Source organism: Mobula hypostoma, chromosome 11 (assembly GCF_963921235.1).
Source record: "Mobula hypostoma chromosome 11, sMobHyp1.1, whole genome shotgun sequence".
NCBI lineage: Eukaryota > Metazoa > Chordata > Chondrichthyes > Myliobatiformes > Myliobatidae > Mobula > Mobula hypostoma.
The window spans coordinates 66959643-66973738 of record NC_086107.1 but is presented as its reverse complement, the minus strand read 5'-3'; the positions used below and the strand labels follow the sequence as shown (position 1 = coordinate 66973738).

The window sequence follows — 14096 nt, the reverse complement described above, 5'->3', positions numbered from 1 at the left end:
CTGATCACCCAACTCAGAACCCTGCACCAGCCTTCCCTCCATACCCTCTGATGCCTTTAGCCACAAAGGCCATATCTAATTCCCTCTTAGATATAGCCGATGAACTGGCCTCAACTGTGTCCTGTGGCAGAGAATTCCACAGATTCACCACTCTCTGTGTGAAGAAGTTTTTCCTAATCTCGGTCCTAAAAGGCTTCCCCTTTATCCGCAAACTGTGACCCCTCGTTCTGGACTTCCCCAACATCGGGAACAATCTTCCTGCATCTAGCCTGTCCAATTCCTTTAGGATTTTATAAGTTTCAATCAGATCCCCCCTCAATCTTCTAAATTCCAACGAGTATAAGCCTAGTTCATCCAGTCTTTCATCATATGAAAGTCCTGCCATCCCAGGAATCAATCTGGTGAACCTTCTTTGTACTCCCTCTATGGCAAGGATGTCTTTCCTCAGTTTAGGGGACCAAAACTGCACACAATACTCCAGGTGTGGTCTCACCAAGGCCTTATACAACTGCAGTAGTACCTTCCTGCTCCTGTACTCGAATCCTCTTGCTATAAATGCCAGCATACCATTCGCCTTTTTCACCGCCATGCCCACTTTCAATGACTGGTGTATAATGATACCCAGGTCTCGTTGCACCTCCCCTTTTCCTAATCGGCCACCATTCAGATAATAATCTGTTTTCCTGTTTTTGCCACCAAAGTGGATAACTTCACATTTATCCACATTAAATTGCATCTGCCATGAATTTGCCCACTCACCTAACCTATCCAAGTCACTCTGCATCCTCTTAGCATCCTCCTCACAGCTAACACTGCCGCCCAGCTTTGTGTCATCCGCAAACTTTGTTTGGACAGGCTAGATGCAGGAAGATTGTTCCCGATGTTGGGGAAGTCCAGAACGAGGGGCCACAGTTTGAGGATAGAGGGGAAGCCTTTTAGGACCGAGATTAGGAAAAACTTCTTCACACAGAGAGTGGTGAATCTGTGGAATTCTCTGCCACAGGAAACAGTTGAGGCCAGTTCATTGGCTATATTTAAGAGGGAGTTAGATATGGTCCTTGTGGCTATGGGGGTCAGGGGGTATGGAGGGAAGGCTGGGACGGGGTTCTGAGGTGGATGATCAGCCATGATCATAATAAATGGTGGTGCAGGCTCGAAGGGCCGAATGGCCTACTCCTGCACCTATTTTCTATGTTTCTATGTTTCTATAATACGGGAGAAACGGGGATGGTGCTGGAGGATTGGCGTATTGCTCATGTTGTTCCATTGTTTAAAAAGGGTTCTAAGAGTAAACCTAGCAATTGTCGGCCTGTGAGTTTGACATCAACGGCAGGTAAATTGATGGAAAGTATTCTTAGAGATGGTATATATATTTATCTGGATAGACAGGGTCTGATTAGGAACAGTCAACATGGATTTGTGCGTGGAAGGTCATATTTGACAAATCTTATTCAATTTTTTTAAGAGGTTAATAGGAAAGTTGACCAGGGTAAAGCGGTGGATGTTGTCTATATGGACTTCAGTAAGGCCTTTGACAAGGTTCTACATTGAAGGTTAGTTAGGAAGGTTCAATCGTTAGGTATTAATATTGAAGTAGTAAAATGGATTCAGCAGTGACTGGATGGGAGACGCCAGACAGTAGTTGTGGATAACTGTTTATCAGGTTGGAGGCCGGTGACTAATGGTGTGCTTCAGGGATCTGTACTGGGTCCAATGTTGTTTATCATATATATTAATGATCTGGATGATGGGGTGGTAAATTGGATTAGTAAGTATGCAGATGATACTAAGGTAGGTGGTGGTGTGGATAATGAAGTAGGTTTTCAAAGCTTGCAGAGAGATTTAGGCCTGTTAGAAGGGTGTGCTGAAAGTTGGCAGATGGAGTTTAATGCTGATAAATGTGAGGTGCTACATTTTGGTAGGACTAATCAAAATAGGACATATATAGTAAATGGTAGGGCATTGAAGAATGCAGTAGAACAGAGGGATCTAGGAATAATGATGCATAGTTCCCTGAAGGTGGAATCTCATGTGGATAGGGTGGTGAAGAAAGCTTTTGGTATGATGGCCTTTATAAGTCAGAGCATTGAGTATAGGAGTTGGGATGTAATGTTGAAATTGTACAAGGCATTGGTGTGGCCAAATTTGGAGTATTGTGTACAGTTTTGGGCACTGAATTATAGGAAAGATGTCAACAAAATAGAGAGAGTGCAGAGAAGGTTTACTAGAATGTTACCTGGGTTTCATCACCTAAGTTACAAAGAAAGGTTGAACAATTTGGGTCTTTATTCTTTGGAGCGTAGAAGGTTGAGGAGGGACTTGATAGAGGTATTTAAAATTATGAAGGGGATAGATAGAGTTGACGTGGATAGGCTTTTTCCATTGGGAGTAGGGGAGATTCAAACAAGAGGACATGAGTTGAGAGATAAAGGGCAAAAGTTTAGGGGTAACATGAGGGGGAACTTCTTTACTCAAAGAGTGGTAGCTGTGTGGAACGAGCTTCCGGCAGAAGTGGTTGAGGCAGGTTCGATGTTGTTGTTTAAAGTTAAATTGGATAGATATATGGACAGGAAAGGAATGGAGGGTTATGGGCTGAGTGCAGGTCGGTGGGGCTAGGTGAGCGTAAGAGATCGGCACGGACTAGAAGGGCTGAGATGGCCTGTTTCCGTGCTGTAATTGTTATATGGTTATATGGTTATAATAAAAATTATAAATGACAATAAGAAGTTTATATAAAAAATTAAATGAAATAAGTAGGACAAAAAGAAAGGAAAAATTAGTGAGGTAGTTTTCATGCCCACTGAGAAATCTAATGGTGCAGCTTGCCTTGAAAGGATCTGTGTGTTTTAACCCACTTTAACCAGAATGGGTCACATTAGGACTTTACCTGAAGCACCAGTAACATCTGTGTGATGGATGGAGGGACATCATTATGATGCTGAAGCAGCACTTGCTCCAGATTGGCCTTCAGCAGGACCAGATCTCTGAATCCAAGTAAAGCCATCTGACGAATAGTTAGTTCTTTCCCCTGGGAAAACAACCAAGCATCCCAGTCACTCTCTCAATGATCTCCTCTGGACTCAGCTGCTCTTCATTTATGTCATCGACATAGTACAAATGCTTAACTCATTATCGCCCCTCATTGTGGTGTGAGAATTATTTTGTGAGTGTATCAAACATGTGTTTAATTATAGACCCTATTGGTATATTTTGGTCTGATGGGCATCTCTGAAGAGCCCTGCTGTCAGCAGCATATAGTACAGACCGGGAAGTGTAATGTGGTTATGACCCACATTATCTCTTTGGTCTCAGCCTACCTGAGATCTGCCCTTTGTTCTATTCATTCCTCCCCAGCAAACACCTTCTCCGTAATGGAAAACTAACTTGTTTTCTCTCTTTCCCAGTTCTGAGGAAGGGTCTAGCTCTTGAAACATTAGCACTGTTTCTCTCTCCAAGATACTGCCTGATCTGCTGAGTGTTTTGAATATTTTCTGTTTCTAGTCCAGTTATCCATTACCTGCAGTTTTAGTTTTCAATTTAGAATAATTGCAATTCTGATTCAAGTACAGTGAAACTAAGTTGATTAATATTAGAGTTCTAAAGCAGGGAAACAGGTCTTTTGGCCCAACACATACATGCTGTCCTGAGCTAACACCATTTGCCTGTGTCTGGCCTATATCCATCTAAACCTTTCCTATCCACGTGTCCTTTAAATGTTTAAAAACTTTTAAATTGAACCTCTACCAGTTCCTCTGGCAGCTTGATCCATATACCCACCACCCTCTGTGTGAAAATGGAATCCCTTAAGGTCCCATTTAAATCTTTCCCCTCTCACCTTAAACTATGCCCTCTAGTTTGAGACTCCGCAATCTTGGGAAAAAGACTTTGGTTGTGAAACTTATCTATGTCCCTCTTTGTTTTTATATAACTTTGTAAGGTCATGAAGTTCAGGGGTAGCTTGGTGTCATATTAATGCACAGGGCAGTAGCTCACAGCATCAAAACTGGGTAAAACCTCAAGTCCTAGTGCAGGATTTTGGGAGAGATTGGGACTTGTAAATTGGTACCAAATGACACAGAAGGCAAGTCAACAAATAAGTTTAGTTCATTACTTTGAAATGTAATTTAATACATGGTTAATTTTAGTGAAACTATAACTCAGATCATAAAGGAGAGAGTGGATGGAAGGAGTTTTCAGGAAACATTTTAGGATGTTTTTCTGGCACAGTCAGACTGGTGACTTTAGGTTTGTACTTTCGAATACAAATGGCAAAAGAAATGAATGGAACAAGGTAGGATAAAAATATGACAATCCCTGCAGCCCTGAGATTTTAAAACAGCCGCAATGACAGTTCTGCCAACATAACATTAACCATGTCCTGTGCCCCGGGTGTGTGTGAGGACACCATGCTGGATTTCTCGCACACCATTTTCCAGATCACTGTGGAAGGAAATGACGAGCTGAGGTCCAGGTGCCGTCTCCACAGGCTCCGAGAAATTTATGTAGAATCACAAATACTTTGCAGGCACCAAAGATGGAATGCACGAGTGAAGTGTTGCTTTGGAAATGTGACACTGATTCCCATTAAAGTGACTCACAGACTCTTCTCTTCCTGTATAATTTGTATACCAATCCTGTGGGTCTCTGATGTAAGAGCTGCCACCATTAGCCCAATTGATATTGGCAGCAGAGATACAGAGGAGCAGATTGGGAGGCAGATTTTGGAAAGGTGCAAAAATAACAGGGTTGTTATCATGGGTGACTTTAACTTCCCTAATATTGATTGGCACCTGATTAGTTCCAAGGGTTTAGATGGGGCAGAGTTTGTTAAGTGTGTCCAGGACGGATTCCTGTCACAGTATGTGGATAGACTGACCTGGGGAATGCCATACTAGATCTAGTATTAGGTAACGAACCGGGTGAGGTCACAGATCTCTCAGTGGGTGAGCATTTGGGGGACAGCGACCACCACTCCCTGGCCTTTAGCATTATCATGGAAAAGGATAGAATCAGAGAGGACAGGAAAATTTTTAATTGGGGAAGGGCAAATTATGATGCTATAAGGCTAGAACTTGCGGGTGTGAACTGAGATGATGTTTTTGCAGGGAAATGTACTATGGACATGTGGTTGATGTTTAGAGATCTCTTGCAGGATGTTAGGGATAAATTTGTCCCGATGAGGAAGATAAAGAATGGTAGGGTGAAGGAACCATGGGTGACAAGTGAGGTGGAAAATCTAGTCAGGTGGAAGAAGGCAGCATACATGAGGTTTAGGAAGCAAGGATCAGATGGGTCTATTGAGGAATATAGGGAAGCAAGAAAGGAGCTTAAGAAGGGGCTGAGAAGAGCAAGAAGGGGGCATGAGAAGGCCTTGGCAAGTAGGGTAAAGGAAAACCCCAAGGCATTCTTCAATTATGTGAAGAACAAAAGGATGACAGGAGTGAAGGTAGGACTGATTAGAGATAAAGTTGGGAAGATGTGCCTGGAGGCTGTGGAAGTGAGCGAGGTCCTCAATGAATACTTCTCTTCAGTATTCACCAATGAGAGGGAACTTGATGATGGTGAGGACAATAGTAGTGAGGTTGATGTTCTGCAGCATGTTGATATTAAGGGAGAGGAGGTGTTGGAGTTGTTAAAATACATTAGGATGGATAAGTCTCCGGGGTCTGACAGAATATTCCCCAGGCTGCTCCATGAGGTGAGGGAAGAGATTGCTGAGCCTCTGGCTAGGATCTTTATGTCCTCATTATTCACGGGAATGGTACCGGAGGATTGGAGGGAGGCGAATGTTGTTCCCTTGTTCAAAAAAGTTAGTAGGGATAGTCTTTGTAATTATAGACTAGTGAGCCTTACGTTTGTGGTGAGAAAGCTGTTGGAAAAGATTCTTTGAGATAGGATCTATGGGCATTTGGAAAATCATGGTCTGATCAGGGACAGTCAGCATGGCTTTGTGAAGGGCAGGTTATGTCTCACAAGCCTGATAGAGTTCTTTGAGGAGGTGACCAGGCATATAGATGAGGGTACTGCAGTGGATGTGGTCTATATGTATTTTAGTAAGGCACTTGACAAGGTTCCACACGGTAGGCTTATTCAGAAAGTCAGAAGGCATGGGATCCAGGGAAGTTTGGCCAGGTGGATTCAGAATTGGCTTGCCTGCAGAAGGCAGAGGGTCATGGTGGAGGGAGTACATTCAGATTGGAGGATTGTGACTAGGGGTGTCCCACAAGGATCTGTTCTGGGACCTCAACTGTTCGTGATTTTTATTAACGACCTGGATATGGGGGTAGAAGGGTAGGTTGGCAAGTGTGCAGATGACACAAAGGTTGGTGGTGTTGTAGATAGTGTAGAGGATTGTCAAAGATTGCAGAGAGACATTGATAGGATGCAGAAGTGGGCTGAGAAGTGGCAGATGGAGTTCAACCCGGAGAAGTCTGAGGTGGTACACTTTGGAAGGACAAATTCCAAGGCAGAGTACAAAGTAAATGGCAGGATACTTGGTAGTGTGGAGGAGCAGAGGGATCTGGGGGTACATGTCCACAGATCCCTGAAAGTTGCCTCACAGGTAGATAGGGTAGTTAAGAAAGCTTATGGGGTGTTAGCTTTCATAAATGGAGGGATAGAGTTTAAGAGTCGCGATGTAATGATGCTGCTCTATAAACCTCTAGTTAGGCCACACTTCGAGTACTGTGTCCAGTTCTGGTCGCCTCACTATAGGAAGGATGTTGAAGCATTGGAAAGGGTACAGAGGAGATTTACCAGGATGCTGCCTGCTTTAGAGAGTATGCATTATGATCAGAGATTAAGGGAGGTGGGGCTTTACTCTTTGGAAAGAAGGAGGATGAGAGGAGACATGACAGAAGTATACAAGATATTAAGAGGAATAGATAGAGTGGACAGCCAGTGCCTCTTCCCCAGGGCACCACTGCTCAATACAAGGGGATATGGCTTTAAGGTAAGGGGTGGGAAGTTCAAGAGGGATATTAGAGGAAGGTTTTTTTACTCAGAGTGGTTGGTGCATGGAATGCACTGCCTGAGTCAGTGGTGAAGGCAGATACACTAGTGAAGTTTAAGAGACTACTAGACAGGTATATGGAGGAATTTAAGGTGGGGGGTTATATGGGAGGCAGGGTTTGAGGGTCGGCACAACATTGTGGGCCGAAGGGCCTGTAATGTGCTGTACTATTCTATGTTCTATGTTCAATGGAGTATTTTTGTAAATCATTTGAAAGAATGGTGGTTCAAGAACTGGATCACATAATACTTCTCATCAATTTGTCACCCTCATCAGGGGGAGTCAGTCACTAGTTATTCTCAGATTGGTACTGAGAAGCTCAAGTCTGTTCATCAGCCAAAAGAACCACATTTGTAATTCCTTCCTCTTCATAGCAGTTCTGTGGCTTCTTAATGCTTTCACTCTAGTTCCTGTGATGATTTACTAAGCCAGTGTGGGAAATGCCTTCGATGGGGCAGGTGGCAGCTGAGGGCATGGCTCATTTAGTAGTTTGTGAGTGGTCTCCTTTAAGTGGAGCTTCTGCGTGCTCCTGATGCACGGACATGAGCTTCTCCTTTTCCACTTTGAGCAGCCGTGGGCCAGATCCCCCAGGGATGTTGCATTTCTTCAACGGGGGAGCACATCCTTGAATCTTTTTCTCTGCCTGGTGATCTCTTGCTATGACAGAACTCAATGCCTAGGGTTAGGCATGCGAATGACGTGGCCTGCCTAACGTAATCCAATGAAGGAAACTAGGGTCTCCCTCCCGGGGAGGTGATACTGACATTGGTTTACTAATCCACCCTGTCATTTTTGAGATGGCATCGGTGGTAGTTTCCAATACAATGAGATGCTTGTTGTAGATCGTCTAGGACTCAGAAACACATAGGGACCTCTGCTGCCAAGTAGGTTGTGAACTTTGTGCCAGATCTGAGGTTTTGATTTTTGAATTATTTTTTCCCAGCTGACCAAAGGCCTCGTTAGCTCATTGAAGGTGATAATAAACTTTATCATCAACGTCTGGCTTCACTACCAAGTGACTCTAGAGAGATGGGAAGTGGCCCACATTTCCCAGGGTCTTCTGGAGGACCTTCATTGCCAGAAGGCAGTGTGATACAGCAGGGACAGGTTGGTATAGGACCATGCTCTTGTATATGTTAAACATATGGCTTGTTCTTTAGAATATATTAGTGAAAGTGTTGAAATGGTTTGAAGTTTGGCCTCTGAGCATGTGTGAAGGCAAACAACATCTGCAGTCTGCAACTCAGCTACTGAGTATGAGGTAAATGAGGCTTTTGAGTGAAATCACTGTAGATTGAACATTCATGTGCGTGCATGTATGCACACACACATACAAAATGTGTGCACATGTCCACGGGCGTACATACATTCTGTAAAACTGCAGTGTATATTTTGCTGACACTTGATCACAATCGAGAATGCTAAATGTTCACCAACCTTCCCTTCACCAGATCTTACCCATTATTAATCTTTAACTAATGTGTGCTCACTCCTTACCTGTACAGGGTAAAATATGGCCTGTAGCATGGGTAGGATTTCAGTAAAAAAATGATCCCATATTCTTGTTAAAGCTTCTAAAAGATTTTCACCTAGAACAAAAAAGAGATGGGGCCGAAAATGTCATTTTGGAGCAGTAGAACTTGACTAGTGGAAACTAATTAATGTCAAACCAACTTTGCTCAACTAATTCTATGTCCCTTGTCATTTTAAATGGAGGGTGTGAACACTGACATATTAAAGAAAAGAGAAAAACATTGAATTGCTTAGTGTTAAATGCAACACTTTTCTCTTTTCTCTGCTGAATGCAGGGTGAATCACAACCCAGACCTAGGCTAGTACCCCAGTGAGTCATTGAGTGAAAGGTTAAATTGCAGTTCTCTTTGCAAAATATTCTCCAGAACATTTTCAAGAACGGTATTTAAGCTCTAACTCTAGCATTATCCATTAACCAACATGACCAAAATAGTTGATACGGTCTCTCTGCACCACGAGCGGGCCTGCACGAGTAAACTGAGATCATCCTAATCGTACAGCTAACACAATGTGAAGACAGCATTGTAGGGTGGATTGCAACTGAGCTCTCAGTTGAAAGGATCTGTCTGCACAAAGTAACCGTGCTTGTAGTCTATTCTAAATGTGTGTACTAACATGACTGACAACGTTAAGTATTTGAGGCGGAAAAGGCACAGTGGAATTCTTCCAGTCAGTGCTGTTTTCAGTCATTGTTGATTATAGTGGTTTATTGCAATCTGAAACCCACCAGTTATAATGATCACAATGATTAGAAGGGGATGATTTGAATTAAGCTTATTAGTTAGGCTGCATTGCATCACTGACTACAGTTTAATGCAGCCTGGGCGGAAGGCAGGCCACCAGCTCTCTGTTATCAAAGCTGAGACTGACACCCTGTAAGAGAAGCTTGGAGTCATTTATCCTCTGGGCCCCAGTGGCCAGACATCTGCCTGAATCCTATTGCCGTCTCTCCTTTGGCTCAGTATCTGTTGAAGCTAATTAACAAATAGATGCCTTGATATCTAATGTCTGGAAGCCTAATTGTAGTACATTCAAGATACGTTTCAAACTTGGACTCACTAAATATTTGTCTTCAAGCTGCCTTAAAGTGACAGGGACTTGTGGGACATAACTGCAGCTGGCTACTCGGTATTGAATTGCAATACTTCAAATATTTAGCAATCTCACTTTACACAGGGACATGCAGTTTATCTCCCACAACACACACACCCAAAATGCTAGAGGAACTCAGCAGGCCAGGCAGCATCTGTGGAAAAGAGTAAATCAACGTTTTGGGCCTAGACCCTTCATCAGGACTGGAGGCAAAAGATGAGAGGTCAGAGTAAGAAGGTGGGGGGAGGGAAGGAAAATACAATGTAGTAGGTGATAGGTGAAACTCAGAGAGGGGGACTAGGAAAGGACAGAAGGCCATGGAAGAAAGGAAAGGGGGAGGAGCACAAGAGGGAGGCGGCAAAGGACAGTCAAGGAGATAAAGTGAGAGAGGAAAATGGGAATGGGGAATGGTGATGGAGAGGGAGAGTGGGCCATTACCGGAAGCTCAAGAAATCAACGTTCATGCCGTCAGGTTGGAGGCGACCCAGACGGAATATAAGGTGTTGCTCCTCCAACCTGACTGTGGCCTCTTTGCAGCAGTAGACACAGTAGATGAACCCAACAGATTCACAGGTGAAATATTGCCTCACTTGGAAGGACTGTTTGGGGCCCTGAATGGTGGTGAGGGAGGAGGTGCAGCACTTGTTCTGCTTACAAGGATAAATGCCAGGAGGGAGATCAGGGGAGGGATGAATGGACAAGGGAGTCACATAGGAGAGCGATCCCTGCAGAAAGCAGAAAGTTGGGGGAGGGCAAGATGTGCTTGGTGGTGGGATCCCATTGGAGATTGCAGAAGTTACGGACAATTATCCCTGGTGGGATGGTGGAAGGGTGTGGTGAGGGCAGACATGTGTGAAATGGAAGAGATGTGGGTGAGGGCAGCATCCGGTGATCCTGGTGTGGCCTCCTGTATATCAGTGAGACCCGATGTAGATTGGGAGACCACTTTGCTGAGCACCTACACTCCGTCTGGCAGAAAAAGCAACATTTCCCAAAGGCTACCTATTTAAATTCTACTTCCCATTCCCATTCCTAAATGTCAGTCCACGGCCTCCTCTACTGCCGCAATGAGGCCATACTCAGGTTGGAGGAGCAACACCTTTTATTCCATCTGGGTAACCTCCAACCTCATAGCATGAACATTGATTTCTCAAACTTCCGGTAATGGCACCCCTCCCCCCATCACCATTCCTCATCCCCTTTTCCCTCTCTCACCTCATCTCCTTACCTGCCCATCGCTTCCCTCTGTTGCTTCATCCCTCCCTTTCTTCCATGGCCTTCTGTTCTCTCATATCAGATTTCCCCTTCTCCAGCTCTTTATCCCTTTTACCAGTCGACTTCCCAGCTCTTTACTTCACCCCCTCCTCTCTTCCAGTTTCACCAATCACTTACTACCTTGTATTTCTTTCTAATCTCCTCCCACCTTCTTACTGACTTCTAATCTTTTTTCTCCAGTTCTGATGAAGGGTCTTGGCCGGAAACGTCGACTCTTTACTCTTTTCCATAGACGCTGCCTGCTCTGCTGAGTTCCTCCAGTATTTGGTGCGTTGGTTGGATTTCCAACATCTGCAGATGTTCTCTAGTTTATCTGTTGTGATCCCAGTGAGTGTGTTTATCAGATACGGCAACATTAATAGTTTAATTACAACCTCATGCTGCTTCATTCAGACTGAAATGAAATGAATATGGTCTACTGATAAGGGAACGATAGAGTCGGCACAGGGAGAATTGGATTATCTAATAATTTGAATTAAGCAATGAGACAAGCCCTGCAAAGGAGACTTGAATTATCAAAGTAATGGAATTTTCAGTTAGTTTTGATTTAATGACTTTGTATTGAGCTTAAAATCAATTCACGTGGCCTTGGAGCTAAGAAACTATGACAGGCAGAAATTTGTCCTCTGTCACGTTGGCTAAACTCCCGATCTAGTTTTAGAGGAATACGGAGCTCTGCTTCTAAAGTTTGGTTCCATTGAGGTCATCTCCATTCAATCTTCAGACCTGAAGCTTCAGTCCATTTCTTTTTTTTTACTGACACCATACTGACCTTCACACACGCGCATCTTTTCTTCCATCAAGATCAGGCCTTTTGAAAGAAGATGGTTCTGTCAAGAAAAAAAATAAAATGAATGACCCAACGTTTCTACCAAATAAAACTAGGTTTTGTATATGACATATGAAAGTTACGTATCATCTTTTTAATGACAGAATTGGTATTCTTCCAGTGCCTTGGCCAATATTTATTCTTTATAGAGCATTGATTAAATGTCAATAAGCCAGATTAAATCGATTTAATTTAATATCTGGGGGCTGTACAGTGGACAAATAGACTGGTACATGTCCTGCTTTATGATATTGACTGTATTTCAAAGGTAGTTGGTCTTTGTACATCACAACATTGTGAAAAGCACTACCACTTTCAGCTTTCTGCAGGGATCGCTCCCTACATGACTCCCTTGTCCTTTCGTCCCTCCCCACTGATCTCCCTCCTGGCACTTATCCTTGCAAGCGGAACAAGTGCTACACCTGCCCCTACACCTCCTCCGTCTCTATCATTCAGGGCAAAGAACAATCCTTCCAGGTGAGGCAAAACTTCAACTGTGAGTCTGTTGGGGTCATCTATTGTATCCAGTGCTCCTGGTGTGGCCTCTTGTATATCGATGAGATATAGATTGGGAAACTGCTTTGCCGAGCACCCATGCTCGGACTGCCAGAAGAAGTGGGATCTTTCAGTGGCCACCCATCTTAATTTCACTTCCCATTCCCATTCCAATATGTCATTCCATTGCCTCCTCCATTGTCTCAATGAGGCCACACTCAGGTTGGAGGATCAATATCTTATATTCCGTCTGGGAAGCTTCCAACCTGATGGCACGAGCATCGATTTCTCGAACTTCCGGTAATGTTTCCCCCAACCCCTTCTTCATTCCCCATCCCCTTTTCCCTCTCACCTATCTCCTTGCCTGCCTCTTGCCTCCCTCTGGTGCCCCTCACCCCCTTTTTTCTTTCTTCCACAGCCTTCTGTCCTCTCTTATTAGATTCTCTCTTCTCCAGCCCTGTATCTCTTTCACAATTCAACTTCCCAGCTCTACTTCATTCCCTCCCACTCCCGGTGTCACCCATCACCTTGTGTTTCTCCCTCCCCTCCCTCCCCTTCTGACTCTGACTCCTTTTCTTTCATTTCTCCAGACATGATGAAGGGTCTCGGCCTGAAACATCGACTGTATTCTTCTCCATAGATGCTGCCTGGCCTGCTGATTTCCTCCAGCATTTTGTGTGTGTTACATAAAACCGAGTCTTTCTCTCTACTGTAGGATGACAATGCGAAAGCAATGTGAAGTGGGTGTGTTTCATTGCCACTGACTGTGCCGACAGTACATTGACAGCCTTCCTTAGTGTGACGTCAAGTGGAAATTGCCACCTGCTGACTTCTGAAATAAATTGTCTTCCCATTAGAAAAGAATGTTTCTACAAGTAGACCACTAAATTGTAGAAACAGAGGGAGAAAAATGAGGGCTAAACTATTGAGTGAGTAAAAAAATTGAACAACCATTGCTGAAGGTTTTATCTATCTGAAGTACATCAGTGCAGATAGTAAAACATGACACTTTTTTACACAGTACACAAGATTACTTCCTGATCCTACAATTAGAGGTCAAAGCATGGGGAAATATCAAGGAAATAGTAATCACAATATAATGTTTAAGACATGAATTGATAGTGAGATATATAGTACAAAGACCAAAATATGGTTTGGAATAAGCAAGGTCAAAACTGAGGAAATAAGGGTGAAGTGAAGGAAGAGAACAGGATAAACTGTTAGCAGATGTATGGTAATAAAACAATGGACATTAGTTAACTGAGAGATCAAAGGGAGTTCAGAAATGATCGAGCCATACTGCACAGAAACGGGTCCTTCAGGTCTCCACATCAATGACAACTATCAAACACCATCTATGCTCATCCCATTGAGCACATCTACATGAAACACTGTCATAGGAAAGCAGCATCCATCATCAGGTACCCCCACCACCCAGGTCATGCTCCCTTCTCGCTGCTGCCATCAGGCAGAAGGTACAGGAGTTTCAGGGATCGCACCAACAGGTTCAAGAATAGTTATTACCCCTCAACGATCAGGCTCTTGAACAAAAGGGGAGAACTACACCCACTTGCCCAGCATTCAAGGAGTTGAACTTCACGTGCATGTAACGAGAGTGTCTTGGACCTCCAGGTGGGCCACAGCAGGGGTGATTGAGAAGTTCGTGACCTAAGGTAGAAGGAGATGAGTTATACAGCTCTTGTTACACGCATGTGCAGTTTAACTCTTAGAGTGAAAATGCAGAAAGTTTGAAGTTAATAACTCATCTCCATCTACCTTAGGCCACAAACTTATCAATCACCCCTGCTGTGGACCACTTTCTGGAGGTCCAAGACACCAACTTCTACAAAGAAGGGATCT

The 14096-nt window shown here is 43.8% G+C and overlaps 1 protein-coding gene across 2 annotated transcripts in view; it reads right to left on the bottom strand.

Moving 5' to 3' along the window:
• Positions 1-14096, bottom strand: part of LOC134353802 (proline-rich protein 5-like) — a 137963-nt gene that overhangs the window by 29713 nt on the left and 94154 nt on the right. The window contains exons 6-8 of one of the 2 annotated variants that reach the window (XM_063062207.1): positions 11685-11742; positions 8510-8601; positions 2888-3028 (exon numbers count right to left, since the gene is read on the bottom strand). In XM_063062207.1, coding sequence (XP_062918277.1) covers positions 2888-3028; positions 8510-8601; positions 11685-11742 — 291 coding nt within the window. The remainder of the gene's footprint in view (positions 1-2887; positions 3029-8509; positions 8602-11684; positions 11743-14096) is intronic. The other variant, XM_063062208.1, reaches the window with a different exon arrangement.